Source organism: Myxocyprinus asiaticus, chromosome 3 (genome assembly GCF_019703515.2).
Source record: "Myxocyprinus asiaticus isolate MX2 ecotype Aquarium Trade chromosome 3, UBuf_Myxa_2, whole genome shotgun sequence".
Classification (NCBI taxonomy): domain Eukaryota; kingdom Metazoa; phylum Chordata; class Actinopteri; order Cypriniformes; family Catostomidae; genus Myxocyprinus; species Myxocyprinus asiaticus.
Genome location: NC_059346.1, coordinates 32,562,866 through 32,581,640, shown reverse-complemented (window position 1 = coordinate 32,581,640; position 18,775 = coordinate 32,562,866). Strand labels below are relative to the sequence as shown.

General features: G+C 44.4%; 1 protein-coding gene across 1 annotated transcript in view; it reads left to right on the top strand.

The window, feature by feature from the left end:
* LOC127427858 (leucine-rich repeat and calponin homology domain-containing protein 2-like) overlaps window positions 1-18,775 on the top strand; it is a 166,802-nt gene that overhangs the window by 114,513 nt on the left and 33,514 nt on the right. Inside the window, exons 14-16 of the mRNA XM_051675718.1 lie at window positions 3,562-3,610; window positions 4,035-4,073; window positions 4,208-4,348. Coding sequence (XP_051531678.1) covers window positions 3,562-3,610; window positions 4,035-4,073; window positions 4,208-4,348 — 229 coding nt within the window. The remainder of the gene's footprint in view (window positions 1-3,561; window positions 3,611-4,034; window positions 4,074-4,207; window positions 4,349-18,775) is intronic.

Genomic DNA, 18,775 nt, shown 5'->3' with positions numbered 1-18,775 from the left:
TTTATAATTGATAGTTATCTGAATAAATTATTATTGGAATAAAGATTCTTCCACCAAATTATGTAGTTAATTAACTCATCTAACTGTATGCTGTTTACAGTTTCCAAGAAATGTAGTAACTTAGCGGATTCATTAAGAATGTATGGTCACAGGTGTGCATTTAAAGTCTTGTGGCTCATTCAATCAGATTTTAGAGTTGGGACTATCCATTTTATAAATGTAAATCTTTTTTTAAAGGTGCTGTAAGCAATTTTTTTCATTGAAAATTATGCAAAAAATGTTACTACTCCCTTTAAGATATTAATGAAATAAGTGTCTTGAGATATCTCATCGGGCTCTGTGACAGCTGTAGACTTTGTAAACAGCAAACAAAAATGTGTCCGCGAACCGCGGACATTGACGCATTTCACCTGTCAATGATCATTGTTCTCATAGTGTTGTATTTGAAGCAGATCATTGAGACTATGATTCATAATGTTTGTCAGCTGAGGGCGCTATTGTGCCACTGTTGAATTTGACAGCCACAGGAACAAACAATGCTGCTCTTTTGCTCTGTTTTGGTCATAAAAATTATCTTTCGAGGGTGGGGTTTTGGAATGAGGGGGTGTGGCTGGCTCAGTCACATGAAATCTTCAGAATGCTAAAAAACGCTAAAATCGTATATGTATGATACAGTATGTCTGTGTCCATACAATGCAAGTCAACAAGGTCCAACACTTTCAAGCTCCAAAAAGGACATAAATTCAAAAGGTAATCCATACGATTCAAGTGGTGTGAAGCAATATGATCGGAGAAACAGAAAAAAATGACCTCCTTTTTCACTATAAGTCTTGACATCTGCTGTCTCCTTTTTCGGTCAATATTTGAATCTCGATTACACTTCCTCGTGCTTGGCGCAGAGCTGGTTTAACATGGGCTAGAGCGCGTGCATTAAGCTTGAGGAAGTGTAATCGAGATTCAAATCTTGATCACCAAGGAGACTGCAGATGGCAAGAACTAGGTCATTTTGGTCTGTTGCTCACCCAAAACCAATCGTATCGCTACAGAAGACATGGATTAAACCACTCGAGCCATATGGATTACCTTTATGCTGACTTTATGTCCTAATTAAAGCTTGAAAGTGTTGGTCCCCATTGATTTGCATTGTATGGACAAAAACAGAGATATTCTTTAAAAAATGAATTGTTTGTGATACACAGAAGAAAGTTAATTTTTTTCAAAACTCCTTTAATGTCACGGTGCCAGATGTGATATACAGTCATGGGAAAAAGAAAGTACACCCTCCTTGAATTCTGTGGTTTTACATATCAGGACATAATAAAAATAATCTGGTCCTTAGCAGGTCTTAAAATTATGTAAATACAACCTCAGATGAACAACAACACATGACACATTACACCGTGTCATGATTTATTTAACAAAAATAAAGCCAAAATGGAGAATCCATGCGTGAAAAACTAAGTACACCCTTACTGCTTCCATAGGAATTAAGAGGCTAAGTAGTAGCCAGGTGCTGCTAATCAAATGCCCTTGATTAATTGATCATCAGCTAGTGTGACCACCTCTATAAAAGCGGATGTTTTAGCAGTTTGCTGGTCTGGAGCATTCAGGTGTGTGTTAACACAATGCCAAGGAGGAAAGACATCAGCAATGATCTTAGAGAAGCAATTGTTGCTGCCCATCAATCTAGGAAGCGTTATAAGGCCATTTCCAAACAATTTAAAGTCCATCATTCTACAGTGAGAAAGATTATTCACAAGTGGAAAACATTCAAGACAGTTGCCAATCTTCCCAGAAGTGGACGTCCCAGCAAATTCACCCCAAGGTCAGACCGTGCAATGCTCAGAGAAATTGCAAAAAACACAAGAGTTACATCTCAGACTCTACGGGCCTCAGTTAGTATGTTAAATGTTAAAGTTCATGACAGTACAATTACAAAAAGACAGAACAGGTATGGTTTGTTTGGAAGGGTTGCCAGGAGAAAGCCTCTTCTCTCTAAAAAGAACATGGCAGTATGGCTTAGGTTTGCAAAGTTGCATCTGAACAAACCACAAGACTTCTGGAACAATGCCCTTTGGACAGAGGAGACCTAAGTGGAGATGTTTGGCCATAATACACAGCGCCACGTTTGCGAAAACAAACACAGCATATCGGCACAAACACCTCATACCAACTGTCAAGCACGGTGGTGGAGGGGTGATGATTTGGGCTTGTTTTGCAGCCACAGGGCCTGGGCACTTTGAGTCATTGAGTCGACCATGAACTCCTCTGTATACCAAAGTATCCTAGAGTCAAATGTGAGGCCATCTGTCCGACAGCTAAAGCTTGGCCAAAATTGGGTCATGAAACAGGACAATGATCCCAAGCACAACAGCAAATCTACATCAGAATGGCTGAAAAAAGAAAAGAATCAAAGTGTTGCAATGGTCCAGTCAAAGTCCAGACCTCAACTCAACTGAAATGCTGTGGCTGGACCTTAAGAGAGCTGTGCATAAACAAATGCCCGCAAACCTCAATGAACTGAAGCAACGTTGTAAAGAAGAGTGGGCCAAAATTCCTCCACAACAATGTGAGAGACTGATAAATTCATACAGAATATGATTACTTGAAGTTATTGCTGCTAAAGGTCATTCTACAAGCTATTGAATCATAAGGTGTACTTAGTTTTTCACACATTGCTTTTCCATTTTGGCTTTATTTTTTTTTTTAAATAAATCATGACACTGTGTAATATGTCATGTGTTGTTGTTCATCTGAGGTTGTATTTACCTAATTTTTGGACCAGATGATTTTTATTATGTCCTGATATGTAAAACCATAGAATTTAAGGAGGGTGTACTTTCTTTTTCCCATGACTGTAGACCATTTGTTTGCTTATGTAATGACCTGTTAAGAGTACTTTTACATTTATGCATTTTGGCAGACACTTTTATCCAAAGCAACTTACAGTGCCCTTATTACAGGGACAATCCCCCTGGAGCAACCTGGAGTTAAGTGCCTTGCTCAAGGACACAATGGTGGTGGCTGTGGGGATTGAACCAACAACCTTCTGCTTACCAGTTCAGTGCTTTTGTCCATTACACCACCACCCCTAACTTTTCTTGTGAAGAGTACTGTAATCATATGTGTGTGCAGGGTCACACTCATCATGAATTGGAAATAGCGCGAGAGTAGTGTGTAGTAGTTCTCTTTGAATGGGATGAAGGATTAGCATTAAACTGTGTTAGTGACTCACCTCATTTTCATCATCCAGTAAAATCTAGTAAAACCTGAAATCACCTACATTGCAGCCAGTTGTCCCCAGGAAAAAAAACACTTAAACACACAAAAAAATGTCTTAGTGAAAAATGTAAAAAATTGGTTTAGGCATAGAATATATCATTAGTTCAGTATAAAAATAGTTGCCGTCTATGGAAAGTTCACACTATGTTGAGGGGTAAAAAAAACAAATATTTGAATGTACAAGAGAAGTCTAGGTCCTCACATGTAATACTGTGTATTGTATGTATGTGTTTTGGGGTCTGTGTGACTCAATGTAATCTGTTCTGTTCTTTTTCACAGTGCATCACTAGATGAGGGAAGCAGCTCAGCCTCTGCCCTGAGTGGACAGGTACAAAGATACAACACATCTGTTCAAAATATACATACAAATAAGAACCCACAATCGCACAAACCTGCCTGCATTGATTATTGTAACATCCTTTTATCTCCCTTTGATTTGTATTTGAATATAATAGCAGAGTTTACAAAGTTGTTGTCACAGTGAATGATGAGGGATTAAAACGCATTAAGTGTTGAATCATAGGGACTGGCTTTGTCATGTTCCTAATAGGCTGCAGTAGCTGTGTTTGTACTGTAGTTGAATCTAATGATTCAGACTTTATTCATCAGCCTAAGACATTGATTCTTTTGTCCATTCATCACTGTGTTGGCTGGTTTCTGATTTGTTCACTCATCATTGTGTTTTCTCTTAATCCCGTCCTTCCTCTCATTCTGTTCTTTTAAATTTTATTTTCTTCTATTTATTTCTGAAGGAGACTGATCTCACTGATGAAGATGCAGCTTTCTCTGAGGTCACTCTTTATTTCATCACATTTCTCCTTGTCCTTATTCATTTCACTATCCCTACGTCATTGTAAACATTAAGAAACATTTGCACAGTAAACACACACAAACATCCAATGTAATATTGTGATTTGTCCCTCAGCCATCTTCGTCTTGCTCGTTTGATGGAAGTATGAAATCTGAAAGCAGTGATTCAGAACCGAGATGGCCAGAGGTTCCTCCTGTACTCAACCAAAATGAGGATCGCAGAAGAAACAAGTACCTGAGGAAAGATTACCTGAAGGTAAACACCCCCACATGCATATGCACTCAATATTTCTCAAGCTCGCATATTTTTTTTCTCTCTCACAAATATCTATTTCTCTTTCTTTCTCTCTCTCACACTTTTTCCTAAACGCAAACACACAAATTTAATTACTTTATGTAAGTGGTTCCCCAATTATGGTATGTATGACCAACGGTATGCGGAGTGCCGGCAGGTGGAATGCAAAAATTACAACAATAAAAGATTTAAATCTATTTATTTTTTAAATTATTTATTATGTTTTGTTGCAAATTTTAAGTTGTTCATTTTAAACTAAGCTTAATATAGGTTTGTATAATGCCATCTATTCATTGGAAAGGCAGCACAGAAGCTGTCTGAAGTGGCATATGCAGTACTGTATACTTTACCACAAAAAGGTGCATTTGCGCACTGTTAAATGCTGCACAGAGATGTAAATTTGCACAGAAATAAAAATTGCAGAAATTATGTCATACAATTAAAAGTCCTTAAAAAAGGACACAAAAGCACCATAAAAAGTTTAATAAAAGTGGTTCGTATGACTTGTGCACTGTATTTCAAGACTTCTGAAGACATTGTAACAGTTTGCTTGAAGTAAAAATGATCTGATATTTGAGAACAAATAAAGTGATATATGGTGGGAAAATGTCCTGGTTACTTGCATAACCTCCATTCCCTGATGGAGGGAATGAGACGTTGTGTCGATGTAGTGACACTAGGGGTCACTCTTGGGAGCCCGAGACACCTCTGGTCTTTGATAAAAGGCCAATGAAAATTGGCGAGTAGTATTTGCATGCCACTCTCCCGGACATAGGGTATAAAAGGAGCTGGTATGCAACCACTCATTCAGGTTTTATGCTGAGGAGCCGAGACAAGGTCCGGCCATTTCAGTGGGTAGTTCAGTGTTGTGCCAGGAGGGACACAACCTCTCGTTCCCTCCATCAGGGAACGGAGGTTACGCAAGTAACCAGGACATTCCCTATCTGTCACTCACTCGACGTTGTGTCGATGTAGTGATACTAGGGGTCCCTATACAAAACGCCGCAACTGGCTGAACTGTGTTACGTGAACTGGCGGTGTGTGACGGGCAGACAACTGTGTGCCTCATAGCCAGCGCACCAGGCCGACACGTAACCTCCCCCAACATAGTTATGAGTGTCGAACGGCCCTTTGGGGACAAGTCGACTACCCAAAAGATAGAGACAGGCTAAACAGTCGTGGCCTCTTTTCCCCTTCTTTTTTTCCACTCCCTAAAAAACAAGGGGGATTATCCGACTGGGCCGCCAGGTCCCAAGGGGAGGACACCGCGGAGACCACAACTCGCCCAAAGAGAGGGGGGATATTTAAGTGGAAAATACGTCACATGGTCTTGCCGACCATGTGGAGAGTCTCATGGTAGATCCTACCCAACGGCAGAGGAGTTACTACAAACATGGAGACTGTGGCAGAGGGGGCTCTGCCCAAGGAAGACGCAGTTTGCCAACAGGGAAACGAATTAGCGGAAGATATACATCGCATGGGGTTACCTTACAGGGAACCGCCACATGCGGAGCACCTTCCCCAGAACAGGGCTCTTAGTTAGCACGTGTACTGGGCCGGCAGCTAGTCTCTCCGAAAACTCGACTGCCACAGGGCTTGGAGGAAGTCAACCAGGGAACATAGTTTGTGAACACTACCGGGAATTAATGGCGCATGTCTTCAGCTCAGAGGTGAAAGGCGCTATGTGCAAGCGATACACCTGGCTGGCTATCCCAGGCTTATCCGCTTGTATTGCGTGCCACTACCTGGGACGAAACCGGTTCCACCTGGAGGTTGTAGAACCTTGCAAAGGTATTGGGTGTTGCCCAGCCTACTGCTCTGCAAATGTCTGTAAGAGAGGCACCCCTGGCTAGGGCCCAGGAGGCCGCTACACCCCTGGTAGAATGGGCTCGTAGCCCTACCAGGGGCGGCACGTCCTGGGTATGATATGACATAGCTATGGTGTCAATGAGCCAGTGGGCAATCCTCTGCTTGGAGACAGCGCTTCCTTTCCGCTGTGCACCAAAGCAGACAAAGAGCTGCTCAGAGATCCTAAAGCTCTGTGTGCGATCCAAATAGATGCGTAAAGCGCACACCGGACACAGCAACGACAGGGCTGGGTCTGCCTCCTCCTGGGGCAGCGCTCGCAGGTTCACCACCTGGTCCCTAAAAGGGGTCGTGGGAACCTTGGGCACATAGCCTGGTCGAGGTCTCAAAATCACGTGAGAGTAGCCCGGACCGAACTCCAGGCACATTTCGCTGACAGAGGACGCTTGCAGGTCTCCTACCCTCTTGATGGAAGTGAGCGTAGTCAGGAGGGCAGTCTTCAAGGAGAGTGCCTTAAGCTCAGCTGACTGCAAAGGCTCAAAGGGGGCTCTCTGTAGACCCTGAAGAACTACAAAGAGGTCCCATGAGGGAACGAGGCTTGGTCTGGAGGGGTTCAGCCTCCTGACGCCTCTCAGGAACCTGATGATCAGGTCGTGCTTCCCAAAGGACTTACCGTCCACTGTGTCGTGGTGTGCTGCTATAGCAGCAACGTACACCTTCAAGGTGGAAGGGGAAAGCCGCCCTTCCAACCTCTCCTGCAGGAAGGAAAGCACCGATCCAACTGCGCATCTCTGGGGGTCTTCCCGTCGGGAAGAACACCACTTAGCGAACAGACGCCACTTAAAGGCATACAGGCGTCTTGTAGAGGGGGCCCTAGCCTGAGTGATCGTGTCTACCACCATGAGTGGTAGACCGCTTAGGTCTTCCACGTCCCGTCTAGGGGAAAGAAGGTCCTTCCTCAGGGGAATTCGCCGGGGGGGGCTGTCGCGAGGAGCATGAAGTCCGAGAACCACATCTGGATGGGCCAGTAGGGTGCTACTAGGACGACCTGCTCCTCGTCCTCCTTGACCTTGCACAGAGACTGTGCAAGTAGGCTCACTGGGGGAAACGCATATTTGCGCAGGCCAGGGGGCCAGCTGTGTGCCAGCGCGTCTATGCCGAGAGGTGCTTCGGTCAGGGCGTACCAGAGCGGGCAGTGGGAGGATTCTTGGGAGGTGAACAGGTCTACCTGTGCCTGTCCGAATCGACTCCAGATCAGCTGGAACACCTGAGGGTGGAGTCTCCACTCTCCCCTGAGGGTAACCTGCCGTGACAGCGCGTCCACTGCAGTGTTGAGGTCGCCCGGGATGTGAGTGGCTTGGTGCTGCTGACTCCAGAGGAGGAGATGGCGGGCAAGTTGTGACATACAGTGAGAGCGCAGACCACCTTGGCAGTTGACATATGCTACCGTTGCTATGTTGTCTGTCCGAACTAACACGTGTTTGCCCTGGATCAATGGCCGGAACCTCTGCAGGGCCAACAGAATTGTCAACAACTCGAGGCAGTTGATGTGCCAACGCAGCCACAGGCCCGTCCATAAGCCGGCGGCTGCGTGCCCGTTGCAAACAGCGCCCCAGCCCGTTTTGGAGGCGTCTGTCGTGACCATGACGCGCCTGGAGACCTGCTCTAGGGGAACACTTGCCCATAGAAATGAGAAGTCGGTCGAAGGGCTGAAGAGACGGTGACAGACCGGTGTGATGGCCACGTGATGTGTCCCGCGGCGCCATGCCCATCTCGGGACTCGAGTCTGAAGCCAGTGCTGAAGCGGTCTCATATGCATCAACCTGAGTGGGGTGGCCACCGCTGAGGATGCCATATGCCCCAGGAGCCTCTGAAAGAGATTCAGTGGAACCGCTGTTTTCTGTTTGAACTCCTTCAAACAGGTCCGCACCGACTGTGCGCACTCGTTCGTGAGGCGCGCTGTCAATGAGACTGAGTCCAACTCCAAACCGAGAAAAGAGATGCTCTGAACCGGGAGGAGCTTGCTCTTTTCCCAGTTGACCCAAAGCCCTAATCGGCTGAGGTGTGAGAGCACCAAGTCCCTGTGTGCACAACATGTCCCGAGAGTGAGCTAGGATTAGCCAATCATCGAGATAGTTGAGAATGCGAATGCCCACTTCCCTTAACGAGGCAAGAGCTGCCTCTGCAACCTTCGTGAAGACACGAGGGGACAAGGACAGGCCGAAAGGACGTTTTTGCGTAAGCATCTTGAATGGGAGTCTGTGTAAGGCCCGGTACAGTACTTGCAGGTCCAAGATTGGCCGCAACCCACTGCCTTTTTTCGGTACGATGAAGTAGGGGCTGTAAAACCCCTTCTTCATCTCAGCCGGAGGGACAGGATCTCCGCACGCAAGGTAGCAGCGTTTTTGCCCTTCACCAAGGTGAAGTGGATACCGCTGAACCTAGGCGGACGCCTGGCGAACTGAATCGCATAGCCGAGTCAGACGGTCCGGACCAGCCATCGCGACGGATTGGAAAGTGCAAGCCACGCATCCAAGTTCCGCACGAGGGGTACCAAAGGGACAACGTCGTCGGACGTACCGGCAGGTTGGGCCTCGCGGCGGGGCGGAGCTCGAGGTGCCACACCATGTCATGGCCGTGCTGAGTCTAGGGACATCGAAGCACTTATCCGGCTCCTTGTGACCACCCCCGGAACAGCCTGGGATGGGGGAGGAAGAGGCCTGTCCTCGCAACCCGTGGAGACTGTCACATCGGGGGCGGATGTGTGCCACAGCTGGGCGCGCAGGGGCAGGGGAGACCGCCGCTGGAGCGCCAATCCTGCAAGGGAAAAAAGGTGGACGGTGGTCATCATGACGACCGTGCACACCGGGTATGTGACCCAGGGAAGGAGGAAACCGCTCTTTTGCTGAACTGTTGGGTACCGCAGCCACTTGGGCATGCAGCGAAATCAAATGAAAAGGCAACAAAATATTCTCCACCCGGCCCTTCACCGGGGGATGGAGTGGTCTTACTACCAGCTCCAATGCAGTGGGTTTTGTCGACCCTGGGTCACCCGTCTCAGGGGTGCTTTGACGACCTTCATGGGTTCTTGGCGGCCGGCCATGAGACGGGTGGTGTCTGCTTCCTGCGGTGGGCTCCACACCGGGGCCGGGCCGAAGTGGCGGGCTGCGGCGGAGCCAGTGCAGTCACCGCAGGGGGATGCTCTTGGCGACGAGCAGATGAGGTGCGGGATCTTGAGCCGCGCCGGGGCAGGATATGCCAGATAGCCTCCATCTGCTGCTTCACCATCGAGAACTGCTGGGCAAAGTCCTCGACGGTGTCGCTGAATAGGCCAGCCTGGGAGATTGGGGCAGCAAGGAACCGTGTCTTGTCAGCCTCACCCATCTCGACCAGGTTGAGCCAAAGGTGGCGCTCCTGGACCACTATGGTGGACATCGTCCACCCGAGAGACCGCGCCGTGACCTACGTCACTCGGAGAGTGAGGTCGGTCGCCGAGTGCAGTTCCTGCATCAGATCTGGGGCGGAACTACCCTCGTGCAGTTCTTTTAGTGCCTTGGCTTGGTGGACCTGCAGGAGAGCCATGGCATGCAGGGCAGAGGTGGCTTGTCCAGCAGCGCTGTAGGCTTTGACCGTCAGGGACGACGTTTACCTACAAGGCTTGGACGGGAGCTTTGGGCGTCCACGCCAGGTGGCAGCACTCTGCGGGCATAGGTGCACCGCGAGCGCTTTATCCACTGGGGGAATTGCTATATAGCCCCTGGCCGCCCCGCCATCGAGGGTAGTGAGGGCGGGGGAACTGAGAAATCGGGACAGGGCAGTAAAAGGTGCCTCCCGTGATTTTGTCAGCTCCTCGTGCACTTCCGGGAAGAAAGGCACTGGAGCGGGGCGAGGCTGCTTTGAGCGGCGCCGCAAGCCCAGGAACCAATCATTAAGCCACGGGGGTTCAGGGGAGAGCGGAGGGTTCCACTCTAGCCCGACGCTCGTGGTCGCCTGGGAAAGCATGTCTGTCATCTCTGCATCAACCTGTGACTGGGCAATCGTCCCCGAAGGGGGGAGCCCAGCTGAGGCTTCTGCATCCGACTGGACAAGCCCGCTCTCCGATGCTGCGCTCGAGAGCTCATCAGCTTCGCAGGCTCCGAAGAAGAGGTCGAACTTGCTGGCGGACTCATCCGGACTCATCCGGAAGCTCGATAGGGGCAGACGAGCGTGCTGGGGAATGGGAGGTCCGCAGGGGGATACCCGGCGGAGGCAGTCCCATTGGGGTCCCCAAATCACCCCCAGTGCTAGCCGTGCTGGCCTCAAACCCGTAGGTAGAAGGACCGAGGCGGGGAGCCGCTGGGGTGGCTTGCTTTCTTATGAAAGCAATCCGCGACCGCAACGTTGCCATGGTCATGTTCTCGCAGTGAGAACATGAACCATCCACGAATGCTGCCTCCATGTGGGTCACGCCCAGACATGAAAGACAGCGATTGTGACCGTCTGAAGTTGAGAGGTAATGACCGCAACCAGGAATAACACACAAACGGAAAGGAATCTTTAAAAAGACACGTCTTTAAAAAGACGTTCCATGTGTGCCGCTCTTTTAGAGAAATATACTCTTTCATGAAAATATACTCTCTTTTTTCTGCCGAAGCGCCCAAGGGCTTTCTCTGCAGTGCACCAGTGCAGAGGAGGGAGAAGCCGCTGAAATGCAGAGGTGAATGAACAGTCATGAGAATTCAGCTCAGCGAGCATGACCCTTCGGCTCCGAAGAGAAAATTTGAATGAGTGTTTGCATACCAGCTCCTTTTATACCCGTATGTCCGGGGGAGTGGCATGCAAATACCACTTGCCAATTTTCATTGGCCTTTTATCAAAGACCAGAGGTGTCTCGGGCTCCCAAGAGTGACCCCTAGTGTCACTACATCGACACAACGTTGAGTGAGTGACAGATAGGGAACTATTCATGCCTTCATGTTTGATTGACTAGACATATCCTTGCTGGATAATTCGAGTCATACCAGCTTAAGGTGGTCAAGATGGTTTTTAGAAGATTTGAGCTGATTTGGTACTTGTCTCAAATGGTTTTACCAGCAAAGCCAGGTTCCCAGCAGCTGATAGTCCAGCTGGTCAACTGCCTAAATCAGCTCAGACCACCTAATGGCCAGCTTGGACCTGTTAGAAACCGTGTAAAACTACCAATTTTAAAATGTGTTATAACCAAAAATGAAAATGTTTTCATCACCTACTTACCCTTATTTGTTTTAAACCCATGTGATTTCTCCTTTTCTATAAAACACAAAAGGAGTTATTTAGAAAAATTGCCTTGCTGCTCTTCTCCATTTAACCAAAGTGGAAGATAATTTGCTGGCCCAGTTCATAATATATATATACACTGGCGGCCAAAAGTTTGGAATAATGTACAGATTTTGCTGTTACGGAAAGAAATTGGTACTTTATTCACCAAAGTGGCATTCAACTGAACACAATGTATAGTCAGGACATTACTGATGTAAAAAACAGCACCATCACTATTTGAAAAATGTCATTTTTGATCAAATCTAGACAGGCCCCATTTCCAGCAGCCATCACTCCAACATCTTATACTTGAGTAATCATGTTAAATTGCTAATTTGGTACTAGAAAATCACTTGCCATTATATCAAACACTGCTGAAAGCTATTTGGTTCGTTCAATGAAGCTTAACATTGTCTTTGTGTTTGTTTTTGAGTTGCCACAGTATGCAATAGACTGGCATGTCTTAAGATCAATATTAGGTCAAAATGGCAAAAAAAGAAACAGTTTTCTCTAGAAACTCATCAGTCAATCATTGTTATGAGGAATGAAGGCTATGCAATTCTTGAAATTGCCCAAAAAACTGAAGATTTCATACAAAGGTCTACACTACAGTCTTCAAAGACAAAGGACAACTGGCTCTAACTAGGACAGAAAGAGATGTGGAAGCCCAGATGTACAACTAAACAAGAGGATAAGTACATCAGAGTCTCTAGTATGAGTAATAGATGCCTCACATGTCCTCAGCTGACAGCTTCATTGAATTCTACCCACTCAACACCAGTTTCATGTACAACAGTAAAGAGAAGACTCAGGGGTACAGGCCTTATGGGAAGAATTGCAAAGAAAAAGCCACTTTTGAAACAGAAAAACAAAAAGAAAATGTTAGAGTGGGCAAAGAAACACAGACATTGGACAACAGGTATCTGGAAAAGAGTGTTATGGATCTTAACCCCATTGAGCTTTTGTGGGATCAGCTAGACTGTAATGTGTGTGAGAAGTGCCCAACAAGACAGCCACATCTATGGCAAGTGCTACAGGAAGCGTGGGGTAAAATGTCACCTGAGTATCTGGACAAACTGATAGCTAGAATGCCAAGGTTCTGCAAAGCTGTCATTGCTACATGTGGAGGATTTTTTGATGATAACTCTTTGAAGTAGTTTAAGAAGTTCTGAAAACAATTTTCAAATTGTAATAGCAATTTTTCACATAATTTTTTATTTATTTTATTTTTAATATGGAGCGTATGGAATGCCCAATTCCCACTGCTTAGTAGGTCCTCGTCGTGGCGTGGTTACTCACCTCAATCCGGGTGGTGGAGGACAAGTCTCAGTTGCCTCCGCTTCAGTCAATCCACGCATCTTATCACGTGGCTTGTTGTGCATGACACCGCGGAGTCTCACAGCATGTGGAGGCTCATGCTACTCTCCGCGATCCACGCACAACTTACCACGCGCCCCACTGAGAGCAAGAATCACTAATCGTGACCACGAGGAGGTTACCCCATGTGACTCTACCCTCCCTAGCAACTGGGCCAATTTGGTTGCTTAGGAAACCTGGCTGGAGTCACTCAACACACCCTGGATTCGAACTCGGGACTCCAGGGGTGGTAGTCAGTGTCAATACTCGCTTAGCTACCCAGGCCCCAATATTTCACATTATTAATGTCCTTACTATACATTGTGATCAGTTGAATGCCACTTTGGTGAATAAAAGTACCAATTTCTTTCCATAAGAGCAAAATCTATATATTATTCCAAACTTTTGGCCACCAGTGTATATATATATTGGGGAGAGCGGGGCTAGTTGTCACACTTTTTTCAGCAGTGAATATTTTAATTTCTGCACAGCCACATATCTTCAAGTCTTGGCTACAAAAACTAAATGAACATTTTCACCATTCTTGCCCAGAGATACATTTCTCTGAACACACACTGAACTTTTGTGAGAGCATGCCCCAATAGCAGAGCAGATTGTCACACTATATGGGGCAAGTTGTCTCAATGGGGTTAGGGGGGAACTTGTCCCCATCATCATAACCCCTAAAACAAAGAAAAAAAAGTCTACACCTGCATTAATCGGCCTATTATAAGGTTGACAAAAATATGTTACATATCTCTATCTTGTACATGCTGGGTCTCTCTTGCCTGGTTTCATTAAGTGAGGAAAAACATTATTGAAGTTTCAGGGGGGAAAATACTGTATTAATTGCTTTTTTTAATCAACTTTTAGTTGTTTTGTGGTTTGCTAAAATAGTTCTGCGGTGTGCCAAATTCATTTTTAAAAGCGCAAATATTCCATGTACACTCGAAATATGAGGTCATAAAAACTGCATGTAAAAAAATTATTACATGGGTATTAGAACATTTTAAATGTAAAATAATTTTTGATTAATTATAGCATATCAAACTGCAAAACACAGCTGTCACTGCTTGAAATATCATGTCATCTCCACATTTAGTTCTTTATTTATGGCTTTTCTTAGCACCACTACATACAGAAAATGAGGAGGAGTTGACATGTTTTGGAATGTTTTTTGCTGCACAATAGAATTGCAGTACACACCCAGCAACACACCTACTCAACCACCCATCGAAGCATGCACACACACTCACACATACAGGTCTTTTGGAACATGCGTGTGATTGCCAACTGATGTTTGCACATCTTTCGAAAATAAGGCTCTTTTATCTCTTTAGTTGTATGGATGTTCGGCCGAGAGGAGCTTAGAAAGGTGGTATGCACGTACAGTAATTGGTCCTGATGCATACAGTTGATCTAATGTCATCAGTCTGTGAATTCCCAGACAATCTTAAGTAGGAACATGCAGTCCTTTTCACTTTCTGAAAAGTGCAGGGATGCCAGGTTGATACTTTTTTTATCTTGATTTGTTTTTTTTTATGTCATGTCTTTCTTCTCTAAATGGGAGTGGTGTTGCATGTCTGATCAAAGCGTGATTGTCATCATTTCGCAGGCGTACAATAAGTTTTGTTCCAATACTCACATGTTTGGATTGTCTTTGCAGCACAGCAAGGAAATGTCTAGTCAATCAAACATGAAGGCATGAATAGTTTTTCCACCATATATCACTTTGTAGTTTTAGATATGTGCATATTGGCACTAGCAATAATTAGTACAATAAACAAAACTAGAGAAGTTCATCAGGACAAACGTTAGGTTGGCTTGAAAAAGCTTTGTCTGAAAGTTTATTGATAGAAAGAATGCTTAGTTAGGCATTGCTAACATGTTTTAGCATGTTGCTAGCATGTTTTAACACTTAGCTAGACATTGCTAGCATGTTGCTAGCATGTTGCTTTGCTAGGTTAGGCTTTTGCATTTGGCTGCTAGGCAGTTACCAGGGTGATACTAACAAGGCTCCTTGCTAGCCTGTGTCAAATTACCCAACCCAGAAGTCTCTACGATGTTCTGGTGCAGAGATATGTTTTTGCTACTCAGTTGCTAGGGTAACCCCATCTGGTTGCTAGGCAATTACCAGGGTGGTTCTCAAAATGTTCCCTGCTTCCCTGAGACAAATGACCCATCCTGGAATTTTCTATGATGTTCCGGTGCTGAGATATGTGTTTTGCTACTCGTTTGCTAGAGTGACCCATTCTGGTTGCTAGGCAGTTTCTAGGGTGATACTAACAAGGCTCCTTGCTAGCCTGAGTCAAGTTACCCAACCCGGAAGTCTATATGATGTTCTGGTGCAGACATATGTGATTTGTTACTTGGTTGTTAGGTGTAACACTCCTTCAGGTTCAGGTATGGGAAAGGAGGAGATGGGGAGCAGTGACACGCTTCAGTTAGGCTTTTATTTTTCTGCCTTCCACAATCTCTGTGTGCGTTCTTCACAGTGCGTTTCTTATTTCGAACAGTTCAGTGTAACAAATCTATCAGTCAGCATAAACCTCTTAATCTTTAGCTTCACAAAACTCAGGCATAAACTACTTGAAATCTCAGCTTCACAATACTAAAAACATTAGAACACTCAAAATAAAACATGCCAGCCACTGCACATTCGTGTCCTTCTCTCTCTCTCTCTCTCAGCTCTCTGGCATGTTTCAGCTGCTTTTGAGGCCTCTCCCCGCTATCACTGTAACAAGAAACAGCTGTTAGAGATCATGTCAACCAGCTTGATGAGCCACACAACTCCCTCTCTCCTGCAAACAAACACACGACCACACCCCATCACCACACTAGGGTAACTCCATCTGATTGCTTGGCAGTTACCAAGGTGATACTAAAAAGGCTCCTTCCTACCCTGAGTTAAATGAACAAAACCGGAAGTCTCTACGATGTTCTGGTGGAGAGATATGTGATTTGTTACTTGGTTGCTAGGGTAAGTCCATCTGGTTGCTAGCCAGTTACCAAGGTGATACTCAAAAGGCTCCTTGCTACCCTGAGTCAAATGAACGAAACCGGAAGTCTCTACGATGTTCTGGTGCAGAGATATGTGATTTGTTACTTGATTGCTAGGGTAACCCCATATGGTTGCTAGGCAGTTACCAAGGTGATACTCAAAAGGCTCCTTGCTACCCTGAGTCAAATGAACGAAGCCAGAAGTCTCTACGATGTTCTGGTGCAGAGATATATGTTTTAGGTGCAGAGATATTTGTTTTATTACTTGGTTGCTAGGTTAACCCAATCTGGTTGCTAGGCAGTTACCAAGGTGATACTCAAAAGGTTCCTTGCTACCCTGAGTCAAATGAACGAAGCCAGAAGTCTCTACGATGTTCTGGTGCAGAGATATATGTTTTATTACTTGGTTGCTAGGTTAACCCAATCTGGTTGCTAGGCAGTTACCAAGGTGATACTCAAAAGGTTCCTTGCTACCCTGAGTCAAATTAACAAAATTGAAAGCCTCTACAATGTTCTGGTGCAGAGATATATGTTTTGTTACTTGGTTGCTAGGGTAACCCCATCTGGTTGCTAGGCAGTTACCAAGCTGATACTCAAAAGGCACCTTGCTACCCTGAGTCAAATGAGCGAAACTGGAAGTCTCTACAATGTTCTGGTGCAGAAATATGTGATTTGTTATTTGGTTGCTAGGGTAACCCCATCTGGATTCTAGGCAGTTACCAAGGTGATACTCAAAAGGCTCCTTGCTACCCTGAGTCAAATGAACGAAGCCAGAAGTCTTTGCGATGTTCTGGTGCAGAGATATATGTTTTGTTACTTGGTTGCTAGGGTAACCCGAACTGGTTGCTAGGCAGTTACCAAGTTGATACTCAAAAGGCGCCTTGCTACGCTGAGTCAAATAAATGAAACCGGAAGTCTCTAGGATGTTCTGGGTAGGGTTGCACCAGCTGTGCATAAGCTTTCATGTAAGATGGGATGTAAAGTTCACACTAAGGCCTTAGTAACTACTAGTTAGTTTGTAACTAAGTCAGAGCTTAATTTGGTTGCACTACCTGTTCTTAAGGCAAGACTTAACTAGTAGGTCATAAGCTCTACGTAAAGTAACGCGTAGTCGCATAATATGACGTTTACCCGTATTTATCCAATAAGCAGCCTTCAAATTTGTACACAGAAGTGTTAAAAAGCCCATTTCAGTTGATCTCGCTACGGTTGATGTTCAGACCTTGTCTGCTCATGTAACTGTCAGCTGTAATAAATCCCCATTAAAATACAATATGTAATAAAAGTAGATTTAATAAATAGTATATTTGCCCTGTGTAAATAACAATATATAGGAACTGTATCTAAAATAAATATGGGGTGATAAATAAATACTAATACATCAGGCTGGAAAAATAGACATTTATTCATTTTAATATCCTATATATATTTTGAATGTGTTGAAACTTGACACTGAGCAATGCACCCTGAAAACTGCACTGTTAGAACAGTTTCATGCTGAAGAGCCGTTTAAAAGTACGCTTTTTTTCTCTCTCGTAAATGTAAACGAGTGTAAATGCCAACACCATCATATATGTCGAAAGGACTGAAGCCTGTAACGCAAAACATGAGCTCATTGATGTCATAAAATATCAGTCTGCTTTTTTATTTCAACCGTTACTCCTGGTTGGAGGCTTCTGTAAATATTTAATTTATACTTAGGGTTACGTCCTACCTATAAAGAGTCTTTTGACACAGGTATTTGAAACAGATTTGTTTGACACAGAACATGTTTTCTTATTTAAAATAGTTTTTTGTTTTGTTTTTCAAATTATCATATTATCAGCATAACAATTTGAGTGAGAGATTGAATAAAAAAAAACATGAATTGTAGCATGTATTTTGAATGCCCCCTTTTGCTTTAATGAACGCATGCACTCGAGCTGGCATGAACTCTACACATTTGTGCCAAACATGGTGATCCATGGTATCCAACATGATTTAAGATTGTTCCAAACAGCATCTTTTGATGTTTCCCAAAGCTCAATTCTGGACCTGTTATTATTTACCTTGTATATGCTTCCATTAGCTGGTGTATGTAACCAATATAACATCTATTTTAACAATATGCAGATGATATGCAATTCTGTTGTCAGTTACACCAGACGCCCAAAAATCAATCAGCACCATGTTGGACTGCATACAGAGCATAAATATGTGAATGACAAAGAACCTAAACAACGATAAGACGGAGGCAATTGTTATTGGCAACAATGCACAGATAAAGTCTATTTTGTCTTATCTAGATTCCTTGCCTCTGAGGGCAAATAATGATGTGAAGAATTTAGGAATCACGTTTGACTATAAGCTTAGTTCTAAAAAACATATTAGCAATGTCTGTGAAATAGCAAATTACCACCTTTGCAACATCTCTAAAGTACATGATGTTTTTTCCCCTGCTTACACTGAGAAACTTATCCATGCATTTGTTACATAAAGACTGCAATAGTATTTTGGCCAGTTTACAAAAGAGCTCTATCAAACACTTGCATTGAGTTCAAAATGCAGCAGCTATAAAACACTCCACCTTGATAACTGCAACTTGCTGGTGTTACCTAAAATATGGCTGAAAAGTGGGGAGTCAGCCTTTTGTTAGTATAGTCCCAAGCTGTGGAACTGTGATAGCCTACATGGAATTGAATCAGTTAGCACATTTAAAAAGTATCTCAAAGCACAGTTATTCACTAGGGCTTTTCCTCAAACAATTGCATTTTCTTCTCTCTTTTTTTTTTTTTTTTTTTTGCATTTTGCATTTTATTTTCTTCTTTTAATTCTATTTTCTTCTCTTGTTTTTATTTTTAAATTCTATTTTTAATTTTTAATCTGGATCTTTTTCTAAGTATGTGGACATCTGTAAAGCACTTTTTAAATGTGTTTACATAGTCGTTATCACAAATTTGGTTATTTGAT